Raw genomic sequence first — 15056 nt, 5'->3', positions numbered from 1 at the left:
AGAGGTGGGGAACGCCATCCTCTTCTGTCTGCTCATCGAACAAGCTCTGGTGAGTCCCTGTTCTTCTCCTTATTCACCTCTATCCCTTCCTCTCCTCTGTTCTGTCCTCCCCTCCTTCCCATCCTCTCCTGCTTCACCTGTATCCCTATTTTCTCTTTCTCCTTTCATCTTCCCCTTTCCTCTCTCTCCTCTCCCCTCTTTCTCCTCTCCCCCTATCCTACTCTCATCACCTCTCTCCTCTCTCTCCTCTCCCCTCTCTCTCCTCTCCCCTCTCTCTCCTCTCCCCTCTCTCTCCTCTCCCCTCTTTCTCCTCTCCCCCTATCCTACTCTCATCACCTCTCTCCCCTCTCTCGCTCCCTCTCCTCTCCCCCTATCCTACTCTCATCACATCTCTCCTCTCCTCTCTCTCTCCCCCTATCCTACTCTCATCACCTCTCTCCCCTCTCTCTCTCCCCTCTATCTCTCCCCTCTCCCTCTCCCTCTCCTACTCTCATCACATCTCTCCTCTCCTCTCCCCCTATCCTACTCTCATCACCTCTCTCCCCTCTCTCTCCTCTCCCCCTATCCTACTCTCCATCACCTCTCTCCCCTCTCTCTCCTCTCCCCCTATTCTACTCTCCATCATCTCTCTCCCCTCTCTCTCCTCTCCCCCTATCCTACTCTCCATCACCTCTCTCCCCTCTCTCTCCTCTCCCCCTATCCTACTCTCATCACCTCTCTCCCATCTCTCTCCTCTCCCCCTATCCTACTCTCCATCATCTCTCTCCCCTCTCTCTCCTCTCCCCCTATCCTACTCTCCATCACCTCTCTCCTCTCCCCTCTCTCTCCTCTCCCCCTATCCTACTCTCATCACCTCTCTCCTCTCTCTCCTCTCCCCCTATCCTACTCTCATCACCTCTCTCCTCTCTCTCCTCTCCCCCTATCCTACTCTCATCCTCTCTCCTCTCCCCTCTCTCTCCTCTCCCCCTATCCTACTCTCCATCACCTCTCTCCTCTCCCCCTATCCTACTCTCATCACCTCTCTCCTCTCTCTCCTCTCCCCTATCCTACTCTCCATCACCTTTCTCCTCTACCCTCTCTCTCCTCTCACCCTATCCTACTCTCATCACCTCTCTCCTCTCTCTCCTCTCCCCTATCCTACTCTCCATCACCTTTCTCCTCTACCCTCTCTCTCCTCTCATCCTATTCTACTCTCCATCATCTCTTTCCTCTCCCCTCTCTCCTCTCCCCCATCATACTCTCTGTCATCTCTCTCCTCTCCCCCTATCCTACTCTCATCACCTCTCTCCCCTCTCTCTCCTCTCCCCCTATCCTACTCTCATCACCTCTCTCCCCTCTCTCTCCTCTCCCCCTATTCTACTCTCCATCACCTCTCTCCTCTCCCCTCTCTTTTCCTCTCTTCTATTCCTCCCATTTCCACTTTCTCTTCTCTAATTATTTCTCTCTCTCAGGGTCACCTTTGCATGCTCAGAAATATGGACTGTTACTTGTCAGGCGATTTCTCCTCCTTTGATTTTCTGTCTGTTTGAATATATCTGTTTCTTTCTCAGTCTCAATAAAGTTTCACCCTCCAGAAATGTTGATATTGACTGTATCTGAATTGCAATTCTATTCTTTATTTCACGCTGGCAAACTACCACAGGTGGTAAGAATCTAGCTGTTGTCTTTGGTAACAAACACACACCCTGACTGATCTCTCTCTCTCTCTCTCTCTCTCTCTCTCTCTCTCTCTCTCTGTCTGTCTGTCTGTCTGTCTGTCTGTCTGTCTGTCTGTCTGTCTGTCTGTCTGTCTGTCTGTCTGTCTGTCTGTCTGTCTGTCTGTCTGTCTGTGTTAGTTTGGGCTGCCGTGTTTTTCTATTCAACATCTTACTCTGACACTCAAAATTTAACCTCCGGAGGGCCATGAAAGCCAAGAATTGAGATTAAAAAATGTTTTAAGAAAGTAAAGAACATCCAATAATACAATCATTATTCTATAATTGGAAATGGCTAATAAAAAGTGACTATCTTAAAGTATCTTTTCATGTCCTTGGCTCCCGTGTGTGTTTCTGGGTGGCTTTCTGTTAAGCATGTGCTCAACTTCTGCCTCTATACTCTCTGTCTACACTGGCTTCTCTCTCAATGTCTGTCACTCTTTACAGCCTCATGCCCTCTGGTCTGTCTCATTCTCTGACTGCCTTGTGTGTGTATATATAGTGTATATAGTGTGTGTTTGTACTGGCTGATCATAGCATGCAGATCATTCTGTCTTCCATAGTGTTTTAGTGGAGCTTTCCTGATCTGGATCTCTTGTTGTTTTCTGATTCTCTTTGTTCTATTGGTTCTAACACCACCACTTTAACCATGCGTTTAGTTCCATATTCCAGCCATTCCTATTTGTTAACCAGACCTGAGTGACAGTAGCCTGTACCTGTAGTGTGACTGAGGGGGGAGGTGACCAGAGGTCAGACCTATGACACATCAGACCAGTGTGATGTACTGTACTACACAGCCTCCTGTACTTAGTGGCACAGCCTCCTGTACTTAGTGGCACAGCCTCCTGTACTTAGTGGCACATCCTCCTATACTTAGTGGCACAGCCTCCTGTACTTAGTGGCACAGCCTCCTGTACTTAGTGGCACAGCCTCCTGTACTTAGTGGCACATCCTCCTATACTTAGTGGCACAGCCTCCTGTACTTAGTGGCACAGCCTCCTGTACTTAGTGGCACATCCTCCTATACTTAGTGGCACAGCCTCCTGTACTTAGTGGCACAGCCTCCTGTACTTAGTGGCACAGCCTCCTATACTTAGTGGCACGGCCTCCTGTACTTAGTGGCACGGCCTCCTGTACTTAGTGGCACGGCCTCCTGTACTTAGTGGCACGGCCTCCTGTACTTAGTGGCACGGCCTCCTGTACTTAGTGGCACAGCCTCCTATACTTAGTGGCACAGCCTCCTGTACTTAGTGGCACGGCCTCCTGTACTTAGTGGCACAGCCTCCTGTACTTAGTGGCACAGCCTCCTGTACTTAGTGGCACAGCCTCTGGCACGTCCTCCTGTACTTAGTGGCACAGCCTCATGTACTTAGTGGCACATTCTCCTATACTTAGTGGCACAGCCTCCTGTACTTAGTGGCACATCCTCCTATACTTAGTGGCACAGCCTCCTGTACTTAGTGGCACATCCTCCTATACTTAGTGGCACAGCCTCCTGTACTTAGTGGCACATCCTCCTGTACTTAGTGGCACGTCCTCCTGTACTTAGTGGCACAGCCTCCTGTACTTAGTGGCACAGCCTCCTGTACTTAGTGGTACAGCCTCCTATACTTAGTGGCACATCCTCCTGTACTTAGTGGCACAGCCTCCTGTACTTAGTGGCACAGCCTCCTGTACTTAGTGGCACATTCTCCTATACTTAGTGGCACAGCCTCCTGTACTTAGTGGCACAGCCTCCTGTACTTAGTGGCACAGCCTCCTGTACTTAGTGGCACAGCCTCCTGTACTTAGTGGCACAGCCTCCTATACTTAGTGGCACAGCCTCCTGTACTTAGTGGCACAGCCTCCTGTACTTAGTGGCACAGCCTCCTGTACTTAGTGGCACAGCCTCCTGTACTTAGTGGCACATCCTCCTATACTTAGTGGCACAGCCTCCTGTACTTAGTGGCACAGCCTCCTGTACTTAGTGGCACAGCCTCCTGTACTTAGTGGCACAGCCTCCTGTACTTAGTGGCACATCCTCCTATACTTAGTGGCACAGCCTCCTGTACTTAGTGGCACAGCCTCCTGTACTTAGTGGCACAGCCTCCTGTACTTAGTGGCACATCCTCCTATACTTAGTGGCACAGCCTCCTGTACTTAGTGGCACAGCCTCCTGTAATTAGTGGCACAGCCTCCTGTACTTAGTGGCACAGACTCCTGTAATTAGTGGCACAGCCTCCTGTAATTAGTGGCACATCCTCCTATACTTAGTGGCACATCCTCCTATACTTAGTGGCACGGCCTCCTGTACTTAGTGGCACAGCCTCCTGTACTTAGTGGCACAGCCTCCTGTAATTAGTGGCACAGCCTCCTGTAATTAGTGGCACATCCTCCTATACTTAGTAGCACATCCTCCTATACTTAGTGGCACGGCCTCCTGTACTTAGTGGCACAGCCTCCTGTACTTAGTGGCACAGCCTCCTGTACTTAGTGGCACAGCCTCCTGTACTTAGTGGCACGGCCTCCTGTACTTAGTGGCACGGCCTCCTGTACTTAGTGGCACGGCCTCCTGTACTTAGTGGCACGGCCTCCTGTACTTAGTGGCACGGCCTCCTGTACTTAGTGGCACAGCCTCCTGTACTTAGTGGCACATCCTCCTATACTTAGTGGCACGGCCTCCTGTACTTAGTGGCACAGCCTCCTGTACTTAGTGGCACAGCCTCCTGTACTTAGTGGCACAGCCTCCTGTACTTAGTGGCACAGCCTCCTGTACTTAGTGGCACAGCCTCCTGTACTTAGTGGCACAGCCTCTGGCACGTCCTCCTGTACTTAGTGGCACAGCCTCCTGTACTTAGTGGCACGGCCTCCTGTACTTAGTGGCACAGCCTCTGGCACGTCCTCCTGTACTTAGTGGCACAGCCTCCTGTACTTAGTGGCACGGCCTCCTGTACTTAGTGGCACAGCCTCTGGCACGTCCTCCTGTACCACAGCCTCCTGTACCACCAGCCTCCTGTATGTACCTCTGACTCCACTCTTTACTAATGAGTATAACACCTCCCTCCCATCACCACTAACTACCCCATGTAGTGTAGATGTGTCCAGGAGAGATGTTGGCTGTTGTTCAATCTCACCTCTGCCTCCCTCTGTCTGTGTGTGTGTGTGTTAAACACAGTCCCAGGAGGAGGTGTGTGACCTGCTTCATGCAGCCCCCTTCCAGAACATCCTCCCCAGGGTCTACATCAAAGGTATGTGATTCAGGTCCAGGTGTGTGGATCCTGATTGAGATCAAGGTGGATGGGGGGGATAAGGCAGTCAATATTATGCATATCTGACTGATGTGATTGGTGTAGTAACGTGTGTGTGTGTGTCTGTGTGTAGAGGGGGAGCGTCTGGAAGTCAGGATGAAGAGGCTGGAGGCTAAGTATGCTCCTCTCCATCTGGTGCCCCTCATCGAGAGGCTGGGGACCCCTCAGGTGAGCTCTACCTGCTTGTCATCAAAGTTTAAATACCTCATCACCTTGCTCTCTGTCCTGACCCACAGCCGTTAGACAGTTTCGGCAGAAATGTAGAAATTTGTAAGGGCAGCCATATTGGCACCAAAGTTCCAAAACAATTAAACTTTCCCTATTTTATCTGCTCCACCTTACTCCCTGTTCTCCTTCCTTCATTCCTTCCTTCCTCTCCTAATGTTTCCTGTCCTCCTCATTTTCAGCAAATAGCTATAGCCCGTGAGGGGGATCTGTTGACCAAGGAGCGTCTTTGCTGTGGCCTGTCCATGTTCGAGGTGATCCTTACAAGGATCCGTAGTTTCCTGCAGGACGCCGTGTGGCGAGGCCCGCCCCCCACCAACGGCGTGATGCACGTGGACGAGTGTATGGAGTTCCACCGCCTCTGGAGCGCCATGCAGTTTGTTTACTGCATACCCGTCGGCACTCACGAGTTCACCGCAGAGTGAGTTACTGTAGGGGGCATGGCAGCGTACACTCACACACACAGTAAGGAGTGAGTTACTGTAGGGGGCATGGCAGCGTACACTCACACACACAGTAAAGAGTGAGTTACTGTAGAGGGCATGGCAGCGTACACTCACACACACAGTAAGGAGTGAGTTACTGTAGGGGGCATGGCAGCGTACACTCACACACACAGTAAGGAGTGAGTTACTGTAGAGGGCATGGCAGCGTACACTCACACACACAGTAAGGAGTGAGTTACTGTAGGGGGCATGGCAGCGTACACTCACACACACAGTAAGGAGTGAGTTACTGTAGGGGGCATGGCAGGGTACACACACACACAGTAAGGAGTGAGTTACTGTAGGGGGCATGGCAGCGTACACTCACACACACAGTAAGGAGTGAGTTACTGTAGGGGGCATGGCAGGGTACACTCACACACACAGTAAGGAGTGAGTTACTGTAGAGGGCATGGCAGCGTACACTCACACACACAGTAAGGAGTGAGTTACTGTAGGGGGCATGGCAGCGTACACTCACACACACAGTAAGGAGTGAGTTACTGTAGAGGGCATGGCAGCGTACACTCACACACACAATAAGGAGTGAGTTACTGTAGAGGGCATGGCAGCGTACACTCACACACACAGTAAGGAGTGAGTTACTGTAGGGGGCATGGCAGCGTACACTCATAACACAGTAAGGAGTGAGTTACTGTAGAGGGCATGGCAGCGTACACTCACACACACAGTAAGGAGTGAGTTACTGTAGAGGGCATGGCAGCGTACACTCACACACACAGTAAGGAGTGAGTTACTGTTGGGGGCATGGCAGCATACACTCACACACACAGTAAGGAGTGAGTTACTGTAGGGGGCATGGCAGCGTACACTCACACACACACAGTAAGGAGTGAGTTACTGTAGGGGGCATGGCAGCATACACTCACACACACAGTAAGGAGTGAGTTACTGTAGAGGGCATGGCAGCGTACACTCACACACACAGTAAGGAGTGAGTTACTGTATGGGGCATGGCAGCGTACACTCACACACACAGTAAGGAGTGAGTTACTGTAGGTGGCATGGCAGCGTACACTCACACACACAGTAAGGAGTGAGTTACTGTATGGGGCATGGCAGCGTACACTCACACACATAGTAAGGAGTGAGTTACTGTATGGGGCATGGCAGCGTACACTCACACACACAGTAAGGAGTGAGTTACTGTAGGTGGCATGGCAGCGTACACTCACACACACAGTAAGGAGTGAGTTACTGTAGAGGGCATGGCAGCGTACACTCACACACACAGTAAGGAGTGAGTTACTGTATGGGGCATGGCAGCGTACACTCACACACACAGTAAGGAGTGAGTTACTGTAGGGGGTATGGCAGCGTACACTCACACACACAGTAAGGAGTGAGTTACTGTAGGGGGCATGGCAGCGTACACTCACACACACAGTAAGGAGTGAGTTACTGTATGGGGCATGGCAGCGTACACTCACACACACAGTAAGGAGTGAGTTACTGTATGGGGCATGGCAGCGTACACTCACACACACAGTAAGGAGTGAGTTACTGTATGGGGCATGGCAGCGTACACTCACACACACAGTAAGGAGTGAGTTACTGTAGGGGGCATGGCAGCGTACACTCACACACACAGTAAGGAGTGAGTTACTGTAGGGGGCATGGCAGCGTACACTCACACACACAGTAAGGAGTGAGTTACTGTAGGGGGCATGGCAGCGTACACTCACACACACAGTAAGGAGTGAGTTACTGTATTGGGCATGGCAGCGTACACTCACACACACAGTAAGGAGTGAGTTACTGTAGAGGGCATGACAGCGTACACTCACACAGTAAGGAGTGAGTTACTGTAGGGGGCATGGCAGCGTACACTCACACACACAGTAAGGAGTGAGTTACTGTATGGGGCATGGCAGCGTACACTCACACACACAGTAAGGAGTGAGTTACTGTAGGGGGCATGGCATCGTACACTCACACACACAGTAAGGAGTGAGTTACTGTAGAGGGCTTGGCAGCGTACACTCACACACACAGTAAGGAGTGAGTTACTGTAGGGGGCATGGCAGCGTACACTCACACACACAGTAAGGAGTGAGTTACTGTAGGGGGCATGGCAGCGTACACTCACACACACAGTAAGGAGTGAGTTACTGTAGGGGGCATGGCAGCGTACACTCACACACACAGTAAGGAGTGAGTTACTGTAGAGGGCATGGCAGCGTACACTCACACACACAGTAAGGAGTGAGTTACTGTAGGGGGCATGGCAGCGTACACTCACACACACAGTAAGGAGTGAGTTACTGTATGGGGCATGGCAGCGTACACTCATAACACAGTAAGGAGTGAGTTACTGTAGAGGGCATGGCAGCGTACACTCACACACACAGTAAGGAGTGAGTTACTGTTGGGGGCATGGCAGCATACACTCACACACACAGTAAGGAGTGAGTTACTGTAGGGGGCATGGCAGCGTACACTCACACACACACAGTAAGGAGTGAGTTACTGTAGGGGGCATGGCAGCGTACACTCACACACACAGTAAGGAGTGAGTTACTGTAGAGGGCATGGCAGCGTACACTCACACACACAGTAAGGAGTGAGTTACTGTTGGGGGCATGGCAGCATACACTCACACACACAGTAAGGAGTGAGTTACTGTAGGGGGCATGGCAGCGTACACTCACACACACACAGTAAGGAGTGAGTTACTGTAGGGGGCATGGCAGCATACACTCACACACACAGTAAGGAGTGAGTTACTGTAGAGGGCATGGCAGCGTACACTCACACACACAGTAAGGAGTGAGTTACTGTATGGGGCATGGCAGCGTACACTCACACACACAGTAAGGAGTGAGTTACTGTAGGTGGCATGGCAGCGTACACTCACACACACAGTAAGGAGTGAGTTACTGTATGGGGCATGGCAGCGTACACTCACACACATAGTAAGGAGTGAGTTACTGTATGGGGCATGGCAGCGTACACTCACACACACAGTAAGGAGTGAGTTACTGTAGGTGGCATGGCAGCGTACACTCACACACACAGTAAGGAGTGAGTTACTGTAGAGGGCATGGCAGCGTACACTCACACACACAGTAAGGAGTGAGTTACTGTATGGGGCATGGCAGCGTACACTCACACACACAGTAAGGAGTGAGTTACTGTAGGGGGTATGGCAGCGTACACTCACACACACAGTAAGGAGTGAGTTACTGTAGGGGGCATGGCAGCGTACACTCACACACACAGTAAGGAGTGAGTTACTGTATGGGGCATGGCAGCGTACACTCACACACACAGTAAGGAGTGAGTTACTGTATGGGGCATGGCAGCGTACACTCACACACACAGTAAGGAGTGAGTTACTGTATGGGGCATGGCAGCGTACACTCACACACACAGTAAGGAGTGAGTTACTGTATGGGGCATGGCAGCGTACACTCACACACACAGTAAGGAGTGAGTTACTGTAGGGGGCATGGCAGCGTACACTCACACACACAGTAAGGAGTGAGTTACTGTAGGGGGCATGGCAGCGTACACTCACACACACAGTAAGGAGTGAGTTACTGTAGGGGGCATGGCAGCGTACACTCACACACACAGTAAGGAGTGAGTTACTGTATGGGGCATGGCAGCGTACACTCACACACACAGTAAGGAGTGAGTTACTGTATGGGGCATGGCAGCGTACACTCACACACACAGTAAGGAGTGAGTTACTGTAGGGGGCATGGCATCGTACACTCACACACACAGTAAGGAGTGAGTTACTGTAGAGGGCTTGGCAGCGTACACTCACACACACAGTAAGGAGTGAGTTACTGTAGGGGGCATGGCAGCGTACACTCACACACACAGTAAGGAGTGAGTTACTGTAGGGGGCATGGCAGCGTACACTCACACACACAGTAAGGAGTGAGTTACTGTAGGGGGCATGGCAGCGTACACTCACACACACAGTAAGGAGTGAGTTACTGTAGAGGGCATGGCAGCGTACACTCACACACACAGTAAGGAGTGAGTTACTGTAGGGGGCATGGCAGCGTACACTCACACACACAGTAAGGAGTGAGTTACTGTAGGGGGCATGGCAGCGTACACTCACACACACAGTAAGGAGTGAGTTACTGTAGGGGGCATGGCAGCGTACACTCACACACACAGTAAGGAGTGAGTTACTGTAGAGGGCATGGTAGTGTACACTCACACACACAGTAAGGAGTGAGTTACTGTAGAGGGCATACCCGTCGGCACTCACGAGTTCACAGCAGAGTGAGTTACTGTAGGGGGCATGGCAGCGTACACTCACACACACAGTGAGGAGTGAGTTACTGTAGAGGGCATGGCAGCGTACACTCACACACACAGTAAGGAGTGAGTTACTGTAGAGGGCATGGCAGCGTACACTCACACACACAGTAAGGAGTGAGTTACTGTATGGGGCATGGCAGGGTACACTCACACACACAGTAAGGAGTGAGTTACTGTAGGGGGCATGGCAGGGTACACACACACACAGTAAGGAGTGAGTTACTGTAGAGGGCATGGCAGCGTACACTCACACACACAGTAAGGAGTGAGTTACTGTAGGGGGCATGGCAGCATACACTCACACACACAGTAAGGAGTGAGTTACTGTAGGTGGCATGGCAGCGTACACTCACACACACAGTAAGGAGTGAGTTACTGTAGAGGGCATGGCAGCGTACACTCACACACACAGTAAGGAGTGAGTTACTGTAGAGGGCATGGCAGCGTACACTCACACAGTAAGGAGTGAGTTACTGTAGAGGGCATGGCAGCATACACTCACACAGTAAGGAGTGAGTTACTGTAGAGGGCATGGCAGCGTACACTCACACACACAGTAAGGAGTGAGTTACTGTAGGGGGCATGGCAGCGTACACTCACACACACAGTAAGGAGTGAGTTACTGTAGAGGGCATGGCAGCATACACTCACACAGTAAGGAGTGAGTTACTGTAGAGGGCATGGCAGCGTACACTCACACACACAGTAAGGAGTGAGTTACTGTAGGGGGCATGGCAGCGTACACTCACACACACAGTAAGGAGTGAGTTACTGTAGAGGGCATGGCAGCGTACACTCACACAGTAAGGAGTGAGTTACTGTAGGGGGCATGGCAGCGTACACTCACACACACAGTAAGGAGTGAGTTACTGTAGGGGGCATGGCAGCGTACACTCACACACACAGTAAGGAGTGAGTTACTGTAGGGGGAATGGCAGCGTACACTTACACACACAGTAAGGAATGAGTTACTGAAGGGGGCATGGCAGCGTACACTCACACACACAGTAAGGAGTGAGTTACTGTAGGTGGCATGGCAGCGTACACTCACACACACAGTAAGGAGTGAGTTACTGTAGGGGGCATGGCAGCGTACACACACACACACAGTAAGGAGTGAGTTACTGTAGGTGGCATGGCAGCGTACACTCACACACACAGTAAGGAGTGAGTTACTGTAGGGGGCATGGCAGCGTACACTCACACACACAGTAAGGAGTGAGTTACTGTAGGGGGCATGGCAGCGTACACTCACACACACAGTAAGGAGTGAGTTACTGTAGAGGGCATGGTAGCGTACACTCACACACACAGTAAGGAGTGAGTTACTGTAGAGGGCATGGCAGCGTACACACACAGTAAGGAGTGAGTTACTGTAGGGGGCATGGCAGCGTACACTCACACACACAGTAAGGAGTGAGTTACTGTATGGGGCATGGCAGCGTACACTCACACACACAGTAAGGAGTGAGTTACTGTAGGGGGCATGGCAGCGTACACTCACACACACAGTAAGGAGTGAGTTACTGTAGGGGGCATGGCAGCGTACACTCACACACACAGTAAGGAGTGAGTTACTGTAGAGGGCATGGTAGCGTACACTCACACACACAGTAAGGAGTGAGTTACTGTAGAGGGCATGGCAGCATACACTCACACACACAGTAAGGAGTGAGTTACTGTATGGGGCATGGCAGCGTACACTCACACACACAGTAAGGAGTGAGTTACTGTAGAGGGCATGGCAGCGTACACTCACACACACAGTAAGGAGTGAGTTACTGTAGGGGGCATGGCAGCGTACACTCACACACACAGTAAGGAGTGAGTTACTGTAGAGGGCATGGCAGCGTACACTCACACACACAGTAAGGAGTGAGTTACTGTAGGGGGCATGGCAGGGTACACTCACACACACAGTAAGGAGTGAGTTACTGTAGAGGGCATGGCAGCGTACACTCACACACACAGTAAGGAGTGAGTTACTGTAGAGGGCATGGCAGCGTACACTCACACACACAGTAAGGAGTGAGTTACTGTAGGGGGCATGGCAGGGTACACTCACACACACAGTAAGGAGTGAGTTACTGTAGGGGGCATGGCAGCGTACACTCACACAGTAAGGTGTGAGTTACTCACACAGTAGTTCCTGTGCGTGTCCTCTGCAGGCAGTGTTTTGGTGACGGGCTGAACTGGGCAGGCTGTTCCATCATCGTGCTGTTGGGTCAGCAGCGCCGCTTCGACCTGTTTGACTTCTGCTACCACCTGCTCAAGGTGCAGAGGCAGGACGGCAAGGATGAGATCATCAAGAACGTGGTGGGTACACACTGACGCTACGCACACATCTACTTTGTTTTTACCAGCATGCTAACACAGAAGATGACACAATAGATTAAGAGATATGTCAACTGCTGGCTATTTTATTTATTTTTTATATGAGAAGAGGAAGCTCACCCTCTTTATGGTGGCAAGTCCTTTGCTACTACAATCCTGGTCTGTGGTTTAAATTTTATCATTAGATTCAAACCCCATCTATCTATCTATCTATCTATCTATCTATCTATCTATCTATCTATCTATCTATCTATCTATCTATCTATCTATCTATCTATCTATCTGTCTGTCTGTCTGTCTGTCTGTCTGTCTGTCTGTCTGTCTGTCTGTCTCTGTCTGTCTGTCTCTGTCTGTCTGTCTCTGTCTGTCTGTCTCTGTCTGTCTCTGTCTGTCTCTGTCTGTCTCTGTCTGTCTCTGTCTGTCTGTCTGTCTGTCTGTCTGTCTGTCTGTCTGTCTGTCTGTCTGTCTGTCTGTCTATCTATCTATCTATCTATCTATCTATCTATCTATCTATCTATCTATCTATCTATAGCCGCTGAAGAAGATGGCTGATCGCATCAGGAAGTACCAGATCCTGAACAATGAGATCTTTGCCATCCTCAACAAGTACATGAAGGCTGTGGAGACGGATAGTTCCACCGTGGAGCATGTCCGCTGCTTCCAGCCACCTATACACCAGTCCCTGGCCACAACATGCTGAGAGGAACTCACACATGCTACACACATAAGCCACACATGTCCCACAAACTACACATACACACACGCACCAATCCAAATCATCCCCACACAGTCTGCCTCTCTTTGGCCTTGTACTCAGTCTCTCAGAGCCTTAGGATTCCAGAGCTCTGTCTGACTGTACACCTTTTGGCACCAAATATTCCATACCAATGACATTCCATTTTGCATTCTAGAATGCAACTGTCTTGGAACTTTTTGTGTCAACATGGCGCCCATTAAAAAGTGTAAATCTCAAACTGAGTTTTCTGAAGTCTGAATATTTTAGGCCCATAACCACAGTCTAGTTTTAGAGGTATGGGTGTTTTCAGATGTTCGTTTTTCTGTTCTCAACCCATGTGACTCTCACACCCAGACTCAGCATCCCTTCTCCTGTCACTGGAGCTATATGTCACATGGATGGGCTCAGTAATACACAACTGCCAATCCTGAGTGGTTACAGATCTGCAGTAACGCCCTGCTTCCCCTCTAGTCACAATCAACAGTCTATCAGATACCTCTGAGAAACCATTTAGTGAGCATCAACAATCAACCTACATAAAAGATGATAGATATGCTGGAATAATCTCCAAAACCTCAGCGCATACAAATAATCTGATTCTGAAATGACATATAACCTGAGATTATTATTTCGTAGATGACGTACGAAAGCAAACCTAACGATCATTTTATTGAATTGCTTAATGAAGTCCACAAAGGTGCTAAGTATTAGATGATACTTAATTACACCAAAGTCATCAGTGGCATTTCCCCCCATAACATCCATCATATGATCATCACACAAGTCAAGCTGTCCATTCATTCATCCCAGATACTAACGTATGTGTCCCAAATGGCACCCTATTCCCTATATAGTGCACTACTTTTGACTAGCTCCTATAAGGAATAGGGTGCCATTTGGATGCAGCCCACATCTCCCTGGACATACCCATGCTTAGTAAACCAGTGTCATAGGAGTAGTTAGCCACACCTCACCTCTTCTCCCCTCACACAACCCTACTGTTTCAAATAGCATAACAAGGACATTTGACTGCTTTTCTTAGTTGCTTTATTTATTTTTCACTTATTTGGGGGGTTTTAGCCTCTGAGTATAATTTTTATTCAGTTCCATTCTCCGTTGTAAATGTCACTGTTGAACTAAAAAGAGAAGTGTTGAGTGTTGAAATTGTTATTGTTTTTAATTAATTATTGATAATTACATTTTTCATCCTTGGTATGACTTGCCTCTTCTACTGACGAGAATCCTCACCTACTTTTTGATTTCTCTCTGTCTTGTCAGTTTATTGAACATTTTTATATTCTGTATGTGCGCTTAATACAGTGATATTGTTTACCATTTTTGAAATGATTGACAAATCTTCATCTGCGTGTGTGTTTTATTTTTCGGAGTAAAAAAAACGTTAAAAATAATTATTGGTTGTCAAAGAACAAAAGAGACCTGGATGACTTTACTGTATTAGATAGATTTGTTCAGAGAGTGAATGGAAGATGGATGTCATAAGGTGAATGCACCAATTTGTAAGTCGCTCTGGATAAGAGCGTCTGCTAAATGACTTAAATGTAAATGTAAATGTAAGATGTTGGTAGGATCACACAACCAATCCAACTCCTGTACAGTTCATTCCCTCTATAGAAGAAGAATTAAAGGAATCAAGAAGTTGCATTTTCACTGTTTAGGTACGAATTACACACAAGAGATGGAGAGAGGGCGATTTTCTAAATATATTCAATATTCCATGTTATTGGATTTTTTTTTCGAGATCGAGAGGGCAATTTCCTAAATATATTCAATATTCCATATTGTTGAATTTTTTTTTTTCTTTACCAGTGTCATCAAAGTCTTTTGACCCTGTTTTTTATTCTTATGAAGGAAAGTTAATCATTACACCCATGAAGGAGCGACCACATTTTCAGTTTGAATAAAAAAACAAAATCAAGTTTAGTTTCCTGTAATTGTTACAATTGTCCTTTTTATTATCTTAATCCAC

General features: G+C 49.0%; 1 protein-coding gene across 6 annotated transcripts in view; it reads left to right on the top strand.

The window, feature by feature from the left end:
• Nucleotides 1–15005, top strand: part of cyfip2 (cytoplasmic FMR1 interacting protein 2) — a 54509-nt gene extending 39504 nt beyond the window's left edge. For 3 of the 6 annotated variants that reach the window (XM_055888372.1, XM_055888374.1, XM_055888371.1), the window contains 6 exons: nucleotides 1–52; nucleotides 4849–4921; nucleotides 5055–5149; nucleotides 5389–5627; nucleotides 12168–12315; nucleotides 12866–15005. The exon at nucleotides 1–52 is cut by the window's left edge and continues 82 nt beyond it. In XM_055888372.1, coding sequence (XP_055744347.1) covers nucleotides 1–52; nucleotides 4849–4921; nucleotides 5055–5149; nucleotides 5389–5627; nucleotides 12168–12315; nucleotides 12866–13033 — 775 coding nt within the window. In that variant the 3' untranslated portion in view covers nucleotides 13034–15005. Of the gene's footprint in view, nucleotides 53–1642; nucleotides 1673–1835; nucleotides 2655–4848; nucleotides 4922–5054; nucleotides 5150–5388; nucleotides 5628–12167; nucleotides 12316–12865 lie in introns of those variants that run through there. The other 3 variants (XM_055888375.1, XM_055888376.1, XM_055888377.1) reach the window with 3 other exon arrangements.
• Nucleotides 15006–15056: the final 51 nt, after the last annotated feature.

The sequence above is a fragment of the Salvelinus fontinalis genome, chromosome 29 (assembly GCF_029448725.1).
Source record: "Salvelinus fontinalis isolate EN_2023a chromosome 29, ASM2944872v1, whole genome shotgun sequence".
Taxonomy (NCBI): Eukaryota; Metazoa; Chordata; class Actinopteri; order Salmoniformes; family Salmonidae; genus Salvelinus; species Salvelinus fontinalis.
The sequence above is the reverse complement of the archived record's forward strand: the minus strand, read 5'-3'. Positions and strand labels throughout refer to the sequence as shown.